Source organism: Cryptomeria japonica, chromosome 6, assembly GCF_030272615.1.
Source record: "Cryptomeria japonica chromosome 6, Sugi_1.0, whole genome shotgun sequence".
Classification (NCBI taxonomy): domain Eukaryota; kingdom Viridiplantae; phylum Streptophyta; class Pinopsida; order Cupressales; family Cupressaceae; genus Cryptomeria; species Cryptomeria japonica.
In genome coordinates this window covers 434,089,829-434,109,036 of record NC_081410.1, presented here as the reverse complement: position 1 = coordinate 434,109,036, position 19,208 = coordinate 434,089,829, and the positions used below count along the sequence as shown (strand labels likewise).

The following is a 19,208-nucleotide window of genomic DNA, read 5'->3' as shown; positions in this document are numbered from 1 at the left end:
ATTGGAAAATAGTAAAATACTGCAAAGATAGAAATATTTCTTTTCAACGACACTAGCAATTAGAACTCGCTCTCCATCCTGCTAATAATATCACAATCTTTTTATTTGTTTTTGCATCGTGTAAAATTGAAATAATGCAAATAACCAGAAATATAAATACCTCAGCTCTGCTTACTTTCACTTATCAGAATAAACTACCAGTGAACCAGATATGATTACAAGGTGACAGTGGGCTAATAGAACAGCTACGAAGAGGAATTAGATGCATAGATCTTCCAATCCTCAGTCTATCAAGGGTATAGTATAAACTTGTTGTCCTCATTTTTGTTTTCAAACATGAAGGACTACTACAGTGAAATTTTTATGAAAAAATTGAAATTTTTACTCTATGGCACGCTTCCCGAGGCAGAATTTCGACTAATCCTTGGACTGGCTTGATCCTCAGTCCATTCTCGAACTACGTTTCGAATTTCGTCCAATTCTGGGTTCGTTTGCTATGCCTTTCCTTCAATTTCGGGTTTTAAAACCCAGACTGCAGGTGGAGAATTTTTTTCAAACTGCAAGTTTTAATGATATTCATTGTTTTGGTCTTTGTAGGGGAATTTTTGATCAATTACATGTGCACTTTTGTTCTAAATATGTCACTTGTAATTTATTTTAAGTTTCCCCTTTAATGTTTTTGTCTTTTTGTTGTTTTTTGGTCATTTTTAATTAAAATAGGGGTTTTTTGGCTCAACTGCAAGTAAACTTGCAGTTTGTTCAAAAAACCCCTACTTTAATGGTTTTCGCATGTAATAGGGATTTTAAATCCCCATTACATATGTGCAAGTGTTTTTTACTTGTTATAGGGATTTTATTTCCCCCTTACAAGTATTTTTAAACTTGCAGTTTGTCATCTAAAACCCGATTTTAACATAAAAGTGCATTTTTGACAATTTTAAACTTGTCATTTGTCTTTTAAAACCCGATTTTAGCATGAAAAAGGAAAAAGTGAAAATCGAACTTGTTGTTTTCTATCCAAAACCCGATTTGCTTCTTTTTGAACAAATCGAACTTGCCTTTGGCTCCCAAAAACCCGAAATGCAAGAGAAAAACGATTTTTGACCTTTTCAAGGCGAAATTTGTGGAGAAATCGTTGGATGAAGGAGGCGTTTTGGGTTTGCATCCTATCTTCATGCATTGTTGGACATCTCTCACGCCATTTGGAGGATACATTTGCTGTTTTTTACCCTAAATCAGCAACCACGTTTTTCCTAACGTGAATCATTAATGCCACGTTTTGAAAGGTTGAATCTTTAACATCTTGCAATCTCCTAAGGCGTTTTGCCCTCTCTCACCTAGGCGTGGAGTATGGGATAGGTTTCGAGTCATTTAATGATGCCATATCCATTATGCAACAAGAGCCACGTTTTTCCTTGACGTGAATCATCATGGCTGCGTTTTAGAAGTATAAAATGCCACGCATCTTCTAGAACATGGATCGTTTCAGCTTGAAGCATCAAGGCGTTGAGATTTAAGAAGCATTCAAACATTTCACATGACATTTTGCTCTCGCTTGGTATCACGTTTTGCCATATTTGGGGGCATTTTCACAAAAACGTGATAAGGGTTTGATAGTCCGGTTTTGCTTCTTGATCTCAAGAAGTATTGTATTGTTGGAGAAGCATTTTGCATTTCTAATAAAGGTATGTTCTTCCTTTCTTCTCTTCTTTTTATTATTTTCTTGTTTTCATCTTTCGTTATTTGTTGCATTTTTGGCATGTGATGTTCTTCCCCTAAAAATTGGTTTTCATGAAAGAAATCTTCCCTTTGAAATGCAATTGTTAAATTGCATTATTCTTCTCAAAATTCCATCTTAGCTTGTATTCGGGATTTTTAATCTCGATTACAAGTTCGCTGGAAATTCTTGTTTTTCCCCTACGGTTAAGGAATTTAATCATTTTTGGTTAAAATTCCAAGCTTGAAAAGTGTGAAATACCCCTCCCTTGCAAATTCGGGTTTTAAATACCGGATTACATTTGAAAAGATCTTCCCATTTTCATTAAAATGACTTTCCCGGATATTCCCGTTTCTATTCATTCACGTTCCCCATATCCGTACTTTCCATTCCCATCATTTCCCGCAAGTCAAAATCCCATTTTTCATCCATTTCTCCATTTTCAAATTTACAAGTGTACTTGTATTCGGGTTTTAAAATCCCGATTGCATGTATGTACTTTCCAACTTGTATACTTGCGAAAATTCCCCCAAGATCCGAAATTGGTCAAAGTCAAGAATTTCCCATTTCTACATATCTTCCCTCTTCCTCTCACAAAACCGTGAAATTCAGAGATCAAAGTTTTACCCATTTGAAAAAGAAAGAATGATATTTGCAGCTGATTATGATGTGGCCTTAACTCTTTTAAGTCTTCATCACAACATTCCAGGTTCACAATCAATGTCAGATTTGTCGGCATCGCCAACTCCAAAGAAAATGAAATACAAATATGATAAATACCAGAATGAGGTTACACCTTCCCAGGTATCCTCTCCATTGGATCGTATCAGGGACACAGAAATAGGGCACGTTGATATGGCAGAATTCATTCACAGGGTAGAAGATCCATAGGATAACAACTTGCAGCGGCTGTTGGACAGCCATATTCATCATGCGTCTTCTTTCCCAGTGGCTGCCCTAGAACCTGAGTTTGTTCTTGCATGCGCCCATCATTTTGACAAAGACTCAAGAGTCATAAAAAATGATGATGGTGAAGCCATAATTCGTCTTGATGCGGATACAATCGAGAAGGTCTTCAAGATACCTCCTGCACCTGTTTATATGGAAATCACCAAAGAAAGTGCAGCAGAGTATTATGTGAAAAGAGAAAAAGATTGCAAGCGTCACATCAATAGGTGGATTCAAGAGCCACGTCCTTCCTTCTCAAGATGGGCAAAGTTGTACCGTTGCGATTTCAAGTGGGAGATAGGAGACACCATCACTCTTCTCAGCAGAATGTTAGGCCTTGAGTACTCTAATGTCTTTGAGCCATGGATGTATCAATTCATCATGTTCATACGGCAGTCGCATCACATTTCATGGGGTGAAATCATCAGCGATGCTTTGTGCGAACAACTTGCAGCGGTTCCTACCACTATGACCTTCTTCATGAATTCTTATTTGGTATATTTAGCAGCATCACTTAGACACTTTCCAGGTCTTTCTACCAAGGGTGATCGCTCGCTTATACCAGTTTGGGAATATTATGACCAGTTGCCTTTGAAACCTAGCAGACTGCATTTCAGAAGAGTCCAAGATGCATTCTTTGGATATTTTATGTGTCAGTTTGACATGGATCTCAGAAATAAAAGAGTATCAGATGAGGCATGGGTCAAGGTGTCTGAGTATGGGTGTTTATTCCTGCAATTTCCCACCTTCACCTACATGAGGATTGGGTGCTATGATGGACAACCATACATGCTTCCAAGATACCCGACCGATAGGATAATTCTTATGGAGTTGGGAAGACAGATTATGGCTGTTCATACTCTTCAGTCTGCTAGACACAAGGTTGGAATGGGGATCTCCAGCACAAATCCATTGAAAATTGGTCGATACTCCCTTGTCACATCTGTGAAGGCTAAGGCCATGGAGGTTGAATTGCAGGAAATCAAGCTTAAGAGGTTCAAACCTAGAGCTGATTTTGATTATAGAGGTATGAAGGAAAAGATCAAGAAATCCTTTGTGCATGTTCATCGCATTGAAGACATCTGGGCAGATCTCCGCACAGAAGCCGAAGTTCTGAAGATGGATTACTGCAGGCTCACTATTGAGCAAATTGTTGACTTGAACTTGGCAGATATCCCACAAGGGATGATCGATGACGGGCATATACTTGATCCTGAATACACTTCACAGAGGGTTGAGGAAGCTCCACTTCCTTTGATCCAATGGTCACACAAAGAGTGCGTCTCCATTCTTGACAGATTTCAGCCTATCTTGGCCAACACTAACGCATGGCTGAAAAGTAATGCTGTTAGACTTATCAAAATCAAGGTTGGTAAAGAAGATGATTCTACAGGGCCTCTTGGACGGAAGTCTGAGATTCAGATTGATAATAAGGAGGGTGCTTCATCTTCAAGCACAAGGATCAAGTTACGAGTTAGTCGTGCAGTAGTGCTTCCTCCTGAAGAGACAACTCCTCGTGGGAAGGAGAAATCACGGTTCCATGTTCAGGTGATCGATCTGGATAATCCAAAAGAGGGGCAGCAATCTGATGATGCGCCTAAGTCTCCAGTTCTAGACACGCCTCACGAGGTCATTCCTCCAGTTTCCATTGAGACGCCTCTTTCTCCTCCTGATTTGCTCATTGACGAGTCTCCTCAGAATGCAGTTCCCATTTCGGCATACGAGCCTTCTCCTGATCAACAACGAGAAAGTGTGTTAAAAGTTCCTGAAGATATTCCCACTTGCATTCAGTTATCAGAAATTGATACTTCCACTTCTGGTTTTGAAGAATTCATGAGGCAATCTTCATGTCCATTGGTAACCGAGCAAAACGTGGTCGCTATTCAAACAGAAACTGCTTCTCCTTTGCCTACAGCTGCTACAGGAAGTGAGTTGATGACTTTGCTTCCATGGCTTAGTTCTTTCACCCCAAAAAGAAAGAAGCAAGAGATCTCACCTGATGCCTTTGACTACCAGCAACTCAAACAGTCCAGATCCAAAGTTGCTAAGAAGGCAAAGACTATTTCTAGGGTAACTGTTGATAGCAACAAGATGAAAGTAGCTGAAATTGTGGAACCTATTGCAGATAAACCACTTGATGAAATGTCAGCTGCTGATTATAAGGTTACAAAGGTAGAATTGGGCAAGCAAACACATGAGGTCATTAAACATGATGCTCAGTTTTCTGTTGCTTCACTAGTGCAAAGATGTGACGACCTTCTTGCAAAGAAGAACAAGCTAGAAGAAGAAAACCGACAGCTCATGGCAGCCATCCATAAAATCACAAAACCTGCTGCTGAAGGGAGTAACTCTATAGGTTCTTTTGGTTCCCAAGAATCGATTCGTGGAGTGGAAAGAGCTGCTCAGAAAGTACAAGCACTGGATTCCTGGGTTGATCAGCTTCATGATCAATGCATGCAAGTGATAAAAGACATTTTTCAAATAATGTCTAAGCTGGAAACCATTGAGGAGAAATTGGATCAGACTTCTAACACTTTCAAAAAGAATCTGGAAAGTGTTGAGAAAAGTCTGGCAATCTGGTGTACCATGCCCCAACAACAACTCAATATCCTGCAGGATCACGCCATCATTTCTTCCAGGGTCATGTACTTGGAATTCGAGGAACTCATGGAAAACAAGACTCTTGTTCTTAAATCCCTCATTGAAGAGATCAGTGATGCAAGGAAATTCCGGGATGAAGTTTATCAAGGTATTGTCTCACATTGTGAAAGGGCCTCTTGCAATATAGTAAGTCAGGATGGAGAGCTAATTCCAGAAGAAGAGGTTCTTGCGGATTTACAGATGAGGATTCATGGTGAATGGAGGAGTGAACAATTCTCGGCAGTTTCAATTCAAGCATTGATGAAACACCAAGCCTTTTTGCATGAGATCGAGTCCATCCTGGATAAAGACAATTCCGCGCTCCTCCGCTGTCACGACACTATTGTGAAGACTATGGTAGTTGCTAAGAACACTCATGAACCAAATCCCGAGGAACTACAAGCGAGCATCCGGAAATTTCAAGGATTTGTGTCTTCACGAAGTTCAACTTAAGTGTTTTTCAGCACTTAGTTGAATCTTCTCTCTTTTTGTAATTTCTTAGTTGTAATTTTGTTTTGACAAGATACATGTAAAAGTAGTTTTTGTAAAATGCAAGTTACACATTACTTGCACTTTTGTAATTACATGTAAGACAACTACAAGTTGTGTCCGATTAGGACTGTAGTTGGAATAAGTCTTAGTTAGTTGGAGTAACTCTTAGTTAGTTAATGAAGTCTCAGTTAGTTATTGAATGAGTCTTGGTGGTTGAGAGAATCTCTCAAGTTAGTTAGGATCCTCCCACCTTTTTCTCAAGGCTCCTCTTCTATAAATACTGGAGGAGTCTATTGTAATATTTATCTTTTTGAAAGCAAGCAAAAACTCTGCCAAATTTACAGCAAGAAGTCTTTGAGCTTATGTATGTGAATTGAAGGTTTTGAAGAATAATAAAGAAGGATTACTCAAGTTTTGAGTCTTTGAACTACATGTTTGAGTTTGAATCTTTTTATTTCTTCTATGAAAAGTGTTTCTAAAGGAGCTTAGTCCAATCTGATTTGAAGTCTTTGAGCTGCAAGTAGAGAAGATTAATTAAAATAGGAAACCCTCTTGAAAGAGCAGCAAGTCTTTGAGCTTGCGTCTATTCTTGAGGAAAAATTACTGTTTGATAAGAAATAGCAGCAAGTCTTTGAGCTTGCATTAGTTATTGTCTTTGTGTTAAAAGAATAGATTATTTCAGTCTTTGAGCTGCTATCTTTTATTCGTTGTAAAAATTTAGTATAGCAAAGGGTAGATAGGACTTCCAATAGTCAAGTCTTTGACCTTGATATTGTTGTCCCGTCCCGAAGGAAGTGACGGAAGTCTTTGCGCTTTCAGGAAACTTCATTTCCTTTCTTTTATTTCACTTGAAAGTGGTTACTGCTGTTATTCAATCGCTATCCTTTTCTGTGAAGAGAAAAGGATATTGTCTTTCTTGAAAAAAGAAGAAAGATTGCTGTCCCATCACATTTTATTTTCCAAGTTGTAGTTAGATAAGGGGGAGCCTTCCCTTAATTAGGAGAGTTTTTACTCGTGTGCTGTGGTTGAAACCACAATTTTGTATATTTCCCCAAGTGTACAAAATTTTCAACCAACAAAACTATAAACACTCAATGAGTTACTCAACAACTTACAAGCCAGGCCACTCACATATTAACTTGTGAGTAGGTTTCAAGCAATTACTTACTGGGTTACTTGCCTGGAAACTTGCAAATACCTACATGACAATACTAAGGTAGTTACCAGGTTCTCATCCCTGTTAGGGGCAGCAATTGTACCCTCAATCAGTCCTGTAGCTAGTGGGTATTTGGCATACTTAACCAACATTTCTTCCTCCCAATCAAATTTTGCTGAAGAAATGGCTAATAATTTAGGTCATGTTGCGATAAGAAAAATCTCAAGCTATTGTGGTTTGCTCAAACCACAAAACATCCCAAATAAGATATTGCCTGACTCTAGCCAATACATGCATGACCACCAGCATTTCTTTATCATATATATAAAATTACACTCTACCTCTATAAACATATGCCTCTCAAATGGTATGGGTCATCCTCTTTACATAAGAATGCCCCCTAACCCTTCTCCAGAGGTGTCACTCTCCACCACAAAAGATAATGCAAAAAAGCAGAGTTACCCGGGAACGCGTCCCTGACCTGAAAACCCCCGTCCCCGTCCCGGGGACGTTTCGGGGACTTGGGGACGGCCAGGGGACGTTTCCCCCCTTCCCCAAATTGCCTTGTATTTTGAGGGGACGTCCCCGAAACGGAGGGATGCCTGCCCTAGCTCTAGGGGACGTCCGTACATCCCGGGGACGGCTGGGGACGGCTGGGACGTCCCCAATCCGTCCCGGGGACTGCCAGACATCCCCCATATCTAAGGCCCTTAAAAAATATTAAAAAAATTTAAAAAGTTGTATTTTCAATTTTTTATTTAAATTTTCTAATATCAGCCCCTTATTAATTCAAATTGTTATTAAAAATAAAAAAAATTAAAAGATAACATTAATTAAATTTTAAATTTATTAATTTAATTCATAATTTTGACAATGAAACTATATGGCAGCAGTGTAGCCTTTGGGCATTTTGACACAAAGATTAGAAAATCGCCAAACTTGGCGAGTCAATAGAAAAATAACACCCAACGCCTTTATTAAATAATAAGTTTTTTTGGCCTCGCGGGGCACTGCCCCTCGACCCCGCCCCGTATCGCGATAGGGAGCACGCAAGGGGCGATGCCCCTTGACCCCACCTTGGGGGCGCTGCCCCCAAACCCCCGTTGAAAAATATGGGGGGAAACTGCGTCGACGGAAGTAGGGAAAATTTAACCTCCAAGTCTATTGATATGCATATTGACAATGTGAATGAATTGAAATTCTGATTTATGAATGCATAATTGCATATTGTCTATTGAGTATTAACAATGTTGTATGTTCAGAATTTACATTCTAAAATGTTTTCAACTTTTCATAGTATCATACACATGCTATATCCATGTTTTATTGTTTTCATATGAATATAATGTATGTATGCATGCTTTATCCATGTTTTCATATGAACATTTAGAATTTTGAAATTTTCCTATATTTTATATAGCCGTCCCCTTTGCCATCGCCTGCCGTCCCGGAAACGCGTCCCGCCGTCCACTGCCATCCCCTACCGTCCCAGAAACTCGGGGTAACTTTGCAAAAAAGTATTGAAAGAATAGGACGAGTGCACATTACCCTCCTTAATTGGTCAAATGCCTCCAATTCTGCTGTGGACGAATGGAAGGCACCTAACTTGGTCAGCTCCATCAAGGACGATGCTATTTGTGATAATCCTATAAAAAAATATCTATAATACAAAAAATATTTCATCCTAGACTCATATTTGCTTTTCTTGGTAAAGAGATTTTGCAGCTGCAAAATAGACAGCATATGTCTAGATGTTTTATGTGTCCTTCCCATGTCTGGCAGTAAATTAGTATGTCATTAAAGGAAACCAACATGAATTTTCTCAAATAAGGTTTGACAATTTCATTGTTTACCGCTTGGAAGGTGGCTGGTGCATTGGTGAGCCTACAAGGCATCACCAGAAATCTAAAGTGCCCACAATGACATGGGAAAGTAGTCTTAAATGTGTCATCAAGTTTAAGCCTTATCTAGTGATACCCAAATCACAAGTCAATTTGGATGAAATAGGCTGCCCCATGTAACTCATCAAAGTTTAAACAATGGTTGATATTAATCAACTTGGATTTATTGTGTTGTGATTATTATTATGAAGAGAAAAGGGAGTTTGAACAAAAGAACCCCCTGTTCATCATGTGGGGGAAAGAGAACTTGAGTTTTCATTGGAGTTAGGTGGCACCAAGAGCAACTTGGGCAGTCGCGTGGCATATGGGTATAATGCTTCCTAAAACTCCACCTTTCACTGGTCAATCAGTTAGTAATCCTTTCTGATCGCTTCCATGAGGTTTCTGAAGAAACACACATTCAAAAACTTGGCCTCTTCTATCAATATTGTAGGATTTGAATAGAAAAAAGCTTACGGCAGCAAAGGTGAAGAAGGAAGAAGAAACTCTTTAACATATACCACTCAGAGATTCGCACAGGCTGGAGGATTAAAAAGGAGAAGCATCATCTTCGAACTACGGGTGAGTCTATCAAATTTTAAGTTTGAGCGATGTTTCTCTTATGTTAGTTAGGCTGGAAATATATTATAATGCATGCCTGGTACATCATTCTGTTAATCCTGGATGTGTACCTAGATTTGGTGTTGGATTTCTAGAGACTATGTCCTTTTGAGCAGAATCATTATAACGTAGAAAACATTGTGAGTAATGTAAAATGCTCCAGCAATTATAGTATTTTATTTTAATATGGTCTAGACATTGGGGTGGTTTTCAATCTACTACTTTCTTTTTTTATGTTAACATACATTAGAAAAGTTGTGTTCCTATAAGTGATCCTCTTCTAAAACCAGTGTATATCACTGAAAATATTCATGCAACTTGAGCTTGATAGTGCTGTGGTAGAAACACTTTGTTGGTGAGGCAGCCACCAAGGTTCAAACCCCTGCTGAGCCAGTGAGCTCACAGGCCTTGTGCCTACACTGAGCTGTTGAGCTCAAGGGTTTGAACAAGTGAAGTATGGGGAATGATGGCCCCCCAAAAGTGGCCTCGTGGGAAGAGATCCTCCATAAGTGGTCTCTCTAGGCTTGGACCAGGCTATAAACCCAACTTTAACTTCCTTCTTAAGCTGTTATATAAATATCATATTGTCATTTGATATAAAAAATCCCTTTGTTGTTTTGTAATTACATCAACAATCAACACTGTTTAAGCCAAATATATTATATTTGCATTTGTTATAGAAAAGCAGGCAATGTTTATGAATCTACCAATGTTTATGAGAAATAAAGCAAGCCAATGCAGGTCAGGTCAGGTTAAACTCAGTACTAATAGAATCTAATTACATGCAGCTGTATTGATCTTTTATGAACTCAAACCATTCAAAATATTTAACTCTGCTTAGTGGATTGCATGCAAACAAGGTTTTGTGTCAGCTGCCTTGCAACTAAAATTCATACCTTTATATAGCAATTTGCATGGACTTCACGTATTAAATTAGATTTATGTCTGAGGTCTAAAGTCATTATCAAGAGTAGTTGAAAATTTGTAAGATCTTAACATCTTATCATGGTTACATTTTCTATTCTGCTAAATTTCTCCCTCGCACATGATGGATTTAATTCAGTTTTAAACCATATGCATGATACATTAACTCTACTTATTGCTTGTGTTTGAACGTTGACAACCAACCATTATTTCTGATATGTTTGAGTTTAACATTCAATTCCCAAGTGTGTATGCTCCCATACTCACATTATAACAACAATTATATGTATTGTTATATACTATTTATTAATATAATAATAAAAGAATAATAACCATCACTCAATATCACTCCTTCAATAAGATTCAATGATTTTATATCATCCTTATCATGATATGTTATTACCATAGGTTTTAGTGACAAACTTAAAGGATATTGCAAATCTAAAGAAAATGATATATTTGTATCCCAAACAGAAGGTATACAACATGCAAGTATGCATACCTTTTATGTTTGGAAACTAGTGTTATATATTTCGATGAATAATTTGTGAACAATTAATACCAACATGGACTTGAAGGAATTAACTGAGCTAGGATAGCAATGTTGAGAACTAGTATTTTTTTTTAATATATATGAGATTACCAAACCTGATTCAAATAGTTAGATCATTCTACAAGGAATCTTGATTGTTACTTATATCTGATTTATTGTTACTCATAAGTTAGTGATTTGACCAATATGATTAGCTCAAGGATGTGATTAATGATTATCTTGCATCACTAGGAATGTAGTTATTCGTGAATGATAAATGGTTATTTCTAGAAACCCTAGGTTGGTTAAGTTATTCAACCTCATAAAGGGATCAGAGGAAGGCTATATAAGACTAGTTAATAATGATTGTCTAATGAAATAAACTAGGTAACCACAGTTAGGTCATCAGATTTACCATCTAGGTTGTTGTAACTTTATATTATTCTATTTCCTCGAAATATGATGATTGGGAACATGAGAGTGGACAGGTGCCAGATATGAAGACGAGAGAATAGTAGGTAAATAGCCTACAACATGTGTGGTATAGTATAGCATATAAATGCTTTGGCAAAAGCTCAACCACTATGTCATCGATTGGATTGTTTGTATTCTCTATCAAATCATGTTATTAGATGGACATATGCATTTAGTTCGACTTGCATGAGCATTAGTAAATGAATGCTTGGATGTCTAGATAGACATGTTGCATCATTCTCTTTGGCTTCAAACTGCTAGATTCTTCATGAAGGGTCGGCCTTCACCAATTGGGAGAAGACTGGGGAAGCATTTAGCTTCATGGTGATGATACTCTCTCCCTACTCTTCTACAACTTAGATCATGCATTTCACTCTTTCCAACCTTTCAAGATTTGAACATTGTAACTCTTATAATCAAAATGTAATCCATTCTATTGGAAGATGTAATAAGTTGTAAATTTATGAGAAATATATGAAAATGTATGTAATATGTTTTGCAACTTCCATGTTGAATGCATTGATAAGTTTTAAATTTTATCTATTTATCCAAATGTTGATTGATATGATAATTTATTTAAATTGTTTGGACGATTCATATCATGTATGAATAAGTTGTTATTTGATGAGTAATGTATGATTTGTATGATGAGTAATGTATAAGTGATATTCAAGAGAAAAAATTATCTCTCCCTCATTTAATTAATTTAGTCGTGCTATTATATTGTTATATAAAGTAGGTCATTAACAAATTCTTTTCCATTATACTCTCAATTGGTGGATCTCCCCATTACTTTACCACAATGTACACAAGTGGAAAAATAGGTCCTATTGAATGACAAAAAAAAACAGATGACAAAAGAAACAAAGCATGTACGGTGCTACAATTTTTACCATTTATTATTTAACTCATTATTTTTATTCAACACATACTATATCATGCTTTTTAGCTAAAGAATTTTTGAGGTCTTGTGAAATCAAAAGCAAACCTGTATTCTTGGCCATATCAAAAGTTCCGGCATCATGAAAAACTAGTCGCAATAACCCAGCAGCTTTTGCCTTTGATAATACTTTCCTTATCTCGCTTTTTATTGCTTGTATCTCTACTTCTTCTACCCTTTGAAAAGCCATTTCAATGACATATTTTAGTCTTTAGTTCTGCAATAGATACATATAAGACAAGTAATTACATTAATTTCTCCATTCCATTTTGAACAAAGCCCAATATTTCCAAAAATAAGAATACCGATTTAGCTGGAAGATATATCCTTTTCTCTTTAAAAAAAATACATTATCTATTTACTTTAAAAATAAAAGTCATCCACAGGTGCCACCAGTGGTAGATTCTCTTTGGACAAAGGAGTGGAGTGCTTGCATCTACTTGCCAAGAGTCAACATTAACAATGGACATGATAGGATCTCTTCCCTTAAACATGAACACTAAGCATTATATGGTAAGTAACCTCCACTTCTTTGACCTCCCTAAAAAGTTCTTGTGTTTGTTTCAATAACCTTGTTTCTTTGTTCTAGCTTTAGTGTTTTTAGCTTTAGTCCTTTTACATTTTCAGCTTCTAGGGTTCTTTTCCACCCTGGCACTGTTCTATTTAATTTACTTCAATTTATGAAAAAGACCAACATTGGTCCATGGGACTAAAGGAGATGCAATATAGAGAAGTCAAGGGGAGCAGAAGACGAGCACATCCCAAGAAAAATATGAAACAAAAAGTGAACAATGCAACAAAGGAAAGCATGAGACAAAGATAATTCTTGAAGGTCTTAGAGAGTATTCCTCACATTCAAGGCCACAAAATTTTTTATGTTGGGTGTGATGCCTAACAAGTCTACAATATGAAGTTGGAAATAAGTCAAGTGACCTCTTCCTACTAAAGTGAGAGAGCTGGAAATAGAAAGTAATCAATATAGCATGAGCCCCTCTAGTCAATGTGCCTATAGAAAAACATCATCAAACATCAAACATATCCTACAAGAAGAGACCAAAAAAAATCTTGTCCTTATAAGCCACGAGAGCATGGAAAGAATTGAAACTCTCTTTTAAGAAACAAACAAATCATCCTCTATTCGTATAATAGAGAAAGAGTTTGAATACAAAATGTTCCTCAATCTCTCTAATTCTAAGGAGCATAAGTGGCAAATATGACACTCCTAAACAATATGGTGGCCTATCTCAATGTGAAGTGGATGGGGGAAAACTTTGAGTTGTGCAAGAAGCGCCCTTAAGCTACAAGGTAGATGGAGTTTGGTGTACCCCAAGGGGGAAATGAGCCCATTGAACTAGAGATATAAATTTGAGTAATGATGAAATTTGAAAGGGAGAGGCTCTCTAGGTGCAATCCACATGCACTAGAGGTATGCTCGACAAATCTCAATAAAAATATCCTTTTTATGTGCTCCTTGGAGAGATCAAGAGCATTTACTAAAAATCTCAACAATGGTAACCTAGCAATATCAAGGTTAATGAGGTGCAACAATGAGGAAGCCCTTGCACACCAACGAGACTCAAGCCCACAATCTCCAATGACATAGAGGATCTAAAAGCAAGATAAGGGTGCCTAAGATAGCCAATTATCATACTCGCCACATCAAATAATATTGAAGTAATGAGAGGATTTGTGTTAAAATCCACAAAGATGATGCCATTAGGGACCAATCTCATAGCATAAATATGCTTTGATGCCATTGTAACCATTGTTCCACTAGGATGGGACCACTCCCCACAAATCTCCCTATTTTCAAGATGATGGTGTTTCTTAGATGCAAGGACTTGGGGGAAAGTCCCCCCACCATCCCACAACCTTTTCTCTAAACCCAGGGACATTTCTAGGATGTTCTCGTTCTAGACCTAGGGACATTTCTAAGACGTTCCCCTCAAGGAGGGGACATTTCCAAAATGTTCCCCTAGTGCAAGGATGACTTGGGGACTCTACAATGCCCCCAAGATGTCTAGGGTACTCTCAAGAGTCTCCCAACCATCCCTGAGACTTTCAAGCATCCCCCATGGCAAATAAATGAAAAAGCCAATATTTTAAATAAAAAAATCAAAAAAGTGTTTTGATGCACCACAAAGCCTAAAGCTAATGGTCTATGGGCCCCACACAAACCTAAGCACTCACAAAAGACTCTTGAATAGGCATCTAAGCTTCATTCCCTATCATTCCCAAGTTTTGGAAACTAGCATACCTATCTTTAGAGAAATATATGTAAAGTATGCCGAGAGATATCTTTTTCAAGATGTCTATTTAATTTTTAATTATATTATTATTTTTATTAATTTATACTATAATTTGATTTCAAAATGAAATGTTTTCAAGTACATAGATAGGTTTAAAGAATAAATTATTATTTTTACTATATTATTATTTTTGTAAATTTTATATTATAATTTGATTTCAAAATGGAATGTTTTTCAATATGCACTAGGTTTAAAAGAATAACTTATTATGTTTAACTCTATTATGTCTATTTAATTTTAATTATATTATTATTTCAAAATGAAATATTTCCAAATACACACTAGGTTTAAAGGAATAACAAATTGTGTACATATCTACTATTAAAATAGAATTGTTTGGCATCTAACCATTATCTTTATCTAAAACTAATTTCAGTAATCTATCTATTTTAAATTAAGATTTTAATTTTTAAATTGTATGTATTTTATCAATATTAAATAAACTATTTTACATTAAAAAGCATAAGAATGATATGGATAAGTGTATCCTTCCTAAAAAAATAGAATTTTCTTTAAAAAATTAAATAGTCAATTGTCATCCGATGGATAAGGATATCCTTCCTTAAAAAATGGATAAGGACATCCACTTGATTTCAAAATGGAAAGTTTCCAAATATACAACTAAGTTTAAAAGAATAAAGAAATGTTTCCAAATACACAACTAGGTTTAAAGGGATGAAATGTTAAAATAGAATTTTTTAGTAATCTAATCTTTATCTTTATCCCAAAATGATTTTAGTCTAATTATTGTATATTATTTTTTTAACTTCTAAATTGTTAATATTTTATCAATATTAAAAAAACTATTTTATATTAAAAAGAAAGAATAATATGATAAGGATCTCCTTCCTAAAAATTAAAATTTTCTTAAAATATTAAATAATAAATTGTCAAAGATATCCTTCCAACAATAAATTTTATGTACTATCATTATGAACTCAATGTTATATTTACCAGCTTTATGTCTAACATTGTCTTCCATTTATGCTAAAGAAAACATAATACTTGTGGCTAGCAACACCAAACAAAGCAAGAACCATATGAAGAGATGAAGAAAAAAAAGGACAACATAATAATAAACAAACAAATATTTGACCATGCAGCAGATAATTGCAGTAAACAAAGCAAAAAAATGCCAAACAAAAATCCACTTAAAAAATTGTAGCAATTAAGGTAAAAAATAGGCCACCAATGTACTAAGTGCTTGAATAATTGAACTAATGAAATTACAAATCAGACAAAGCAATGCTAAACTGTTTAAAAAAATCTATTGAAACACAGAAATATTTTCAACAAGAATCAAGATAGAATCAAAACGATGCCAAAATTAAATGAACAGCTACAAAAACTGAAGAAAGCAAAAATTTCATGCCAAACTAAGTTAATCTTACACAAAGTACTAGAATAAATTATGCAGCAAAAGAAATTTTTGTCACAACCCTCCTTTATCACTTTTGGATTTAAAATACAACTCTATTATATTTTTGGATAAGCTATTTAAATGATTGAATGAATATTATAAAAAGAATAAAATAATAATACACACACACATGGAAAATATACATTATTTTTATTTATTTATTTTCCACATCCAATTATGGCACATGTTGTAGGAAGAATAAGAAGCTTCAAGAGGATTCTCCACCACCTTGCATGTAACTCCTCCACTAAGTCTAATCAATTTGCATGAAATCCAAAATTGGGAAAGAATCTCCTTTTTAATTAAATTTTCCAGATAGCGGAATGGAGGGAATTCTCTTATAAAATTATATGCAAGTTTCACAGAAGGGAGTTGGTTATGTTTTGAAGAAAAATTTCCCAAGTTTAGAAGTAGGATTCTCTTTGTTAGTCTCATTTTCGTTGCAGGAATTTTTAAGTTGCTGTTGAAGGTTTCTCTCAAAGTTGCAAGGAAGGATCAAAGAATAGCTAGAGGATTCAACTTCAAGCTTCAGTAAACCAGGTTCTCTCCTTTTATCATATGAGGAATTTGTATTATTGAAATATATAGTTTTCAGATTCTTTGGTTGAATATAGTATTCTGAAGAAATCATTTCTCAATTTCTAGATAGGGAGAAAAAATCTATTTTTGTTTTTCTTTAAGAAATGCAGTGATATAGTTTCTTCTCTTTTTTTTTTTACAAATGCAGATTTCTCTTGCATATCTTATTTAATCTAATTTAAAAGGTAGAAAATCAGATTTTTGCTTTTCTGTTTTCTCTTAGATGATATTGAATATAAAAATAAATAAATCTCCCTCTCTGTGAATGAAGAAATAAAATCTCTATGTGAATATTGGATTGAACCTCTGTGAATATTAGTTAAATGAGTTGAATAAAATTTCTCTGTGAATATTAGCTGAATCTCTGTGAATATTAGTTAAATGAGTTGAATAAAAATTTTCTGTGAATATTAGCTGAATCTCTGTGAATATTAGTTAAATGAGTTGAATAAATTTCTCTGTGAATATTAGCTGAATCTCTATGAATATCAGTCGAACAAACTCTCTCCCTGTGAAATCTGAAAATAAATAATCTTCCTGTAAATAACTCTCTATCCCCTCTCTGGACATTGGTTGAGAAATAGAATATAATCCCTCTGTGTTAACTTGTATTTCTCAGTTTAAACACCTACCTACTTCTGGATAATCTGTGCATCACTGGAGCAAATTTACTTCTCTGGTTATTTTTATTTCTCTGTTTTATTTTGTCCCTGGGATTAATATGATATTCTCTCTTACATTAATATCTTCTTATGTATTCATACCTATTTATGTATTCTCTTTCTATTCAATTTAATATCCTGGAATGAACTATAAATATATATATATATATATGCATTATGTATTAATAAAATTTATGCGAAGTGATTAATGTTTATATTGCACGATATAGTGCCTGTGCGTACCGGCTCGCAAGTGGAGGACGGAGTTAATACTCCGCAGGGAGTGGTACCGTAATGGTACCCCCCACTAGCCTACGGTCACTGCTACGGCAGTGGCCGCAGGGTAGTGGAGGGGACCCGTGGGGTCCCACTCCCATTAACCCTTATTAATGCCAATCAAACATAGTTCGAAGACAATGTTAGCTTTTAAAAAGAAATTCTTTTTTTCATATATGTTTAAAATTTTAGTTTATTTTAATTCCTTCTTTTTTTTTGTATTTATATAAATCTTAGTTAATAAAATATTTAAACTTAGGTAATTATTAGATTTATAACTAGTTTTAACAAATTTATATTAAATGATACTTAGATCTTCTTAAGATCCACTTAGAAATTAAATGATTTGAAGCTAAATTCTATGTTGGGATTAGTGGTTTTATAAGCGATATTCTCGCATGTCTTACCCTACCTTCACTTCATTCAAATGTCTTTATATTGATTTCAATTATTGGTGTTCCCATCTTCATGCAAATTACACGTTGAATTGTTATTATGCAAGTTACCTAACTGTCATTATTATGCAAGTTATATTCAAGTTTTGAATAAAAAATAATTTTAGTCATGGTTTTATTCCATGTCATTCATCAAGTAGTTATTTCAATTAATTGAGCTTTGCAATGACTAAATATACGTGTTCAATTCATAATTATTTTTCAAGCTTGATGTTTATCATAAGTTAGAAAATTAAATGAAGGAAGTTGGAAAACCAAAACCTAGTAGCGTTCGGTATATACAGCGCCTCTGGGTCACGCTTACGGGTAATGCCGTCGTGTTCAACTACTGCACTTAATGCCTAATAAAGCTACATCAACGACGTCTGTGGCATCGTCCCTATAAATCGTCGGGGAGTAATAAGGGACACTTGGAAGTTAAAATCCAAGGGGCGGGTAATCCCTCTTGGACTGATAATCTAATAAGATAATTTTTAAATGATTTTACATCCGTTGAGATAAACCATAGTAAACCCCCTTTAGGGTTGGTTAAGTAAAATGTTTTTATGAAATTGATTTTAATCTTGAAGAGATATTGGTGATTGACAATTTGGTCAAGGGTGACGCTCAGGATAGGTGTTAGGATGTAGTTGTTAGGCCACAAACAATAGGCCATCTTGAGCCTTTGTTTAAGTGCTACCATCGTGGGTAGCAACCGCAGAGAAACTGTCTGGGACATTGACCCTAGAAAGGGTTGCGTACCTACTAATCAGTTTACATCAAACCATAGAGTAGAAAACAAAACTACATACTTTACGCCTTGATCTCGTGCCGAAGCGAGTATGTAGGCAGTCTTGGGACGGAGTTGTCCCTCGTACTCAGGCGTTCGTGGGTGGGGTCTAGGCTTGGTAAAAGAAAGATTGAGTAAGAATCCTATTTTGAAAGATAAGATAATTAAATTGGAAAAACTAATTCAATGCATACTCGGAAGGAATCCCGTATGGATTCGCTTGACTTCCCGATGCTTTAAGCCAAATTCCGAGGCGGAATTCAAGCTTGTATTATGTTGTTTAATTACTCCTAAGGACGGCGACCTCGGTGCACTTCTGTTAGAAGAGTGTAGTACTTAGTGAGTGGCTCAGGACCTGAATGGTCCCGATGAGTCTAAGTCTCTGGCCAGAGCACCTCCTATCCCGATTGGATA

General features: G+C 35.7%; 1 protein-coding gene across 4 annotated transcripts in view; it reads right to left on the bottom strand.

Moving 5' to 3' along the window:
• LOC131037557 (putative L-ascorbate peroxidase 6) overlaps nt 1-19,208 on the bottom strand; it is a 107,168-nt gene that overhangs the window by 62,036 nt on the left and 25,924 nt on the right. For 3 of the 4 annotated variants that reach the window (XM_059207392.1, XM_059207394.1, XM_059207393.1), the window contains exon 3: nt 12,373-12,500. In XM_059207392.1, coding sequence (XP_059063375.1) covers nt 12,373-12,500 — 128 coding nt within the window. Of the gene's footprint in view, nt 1-12,372; nt 12,542-19,208 lie in introns of all 4 variants that reach the window. The other variant, XM_059207395.1, reaches the window with a different exon arrangement.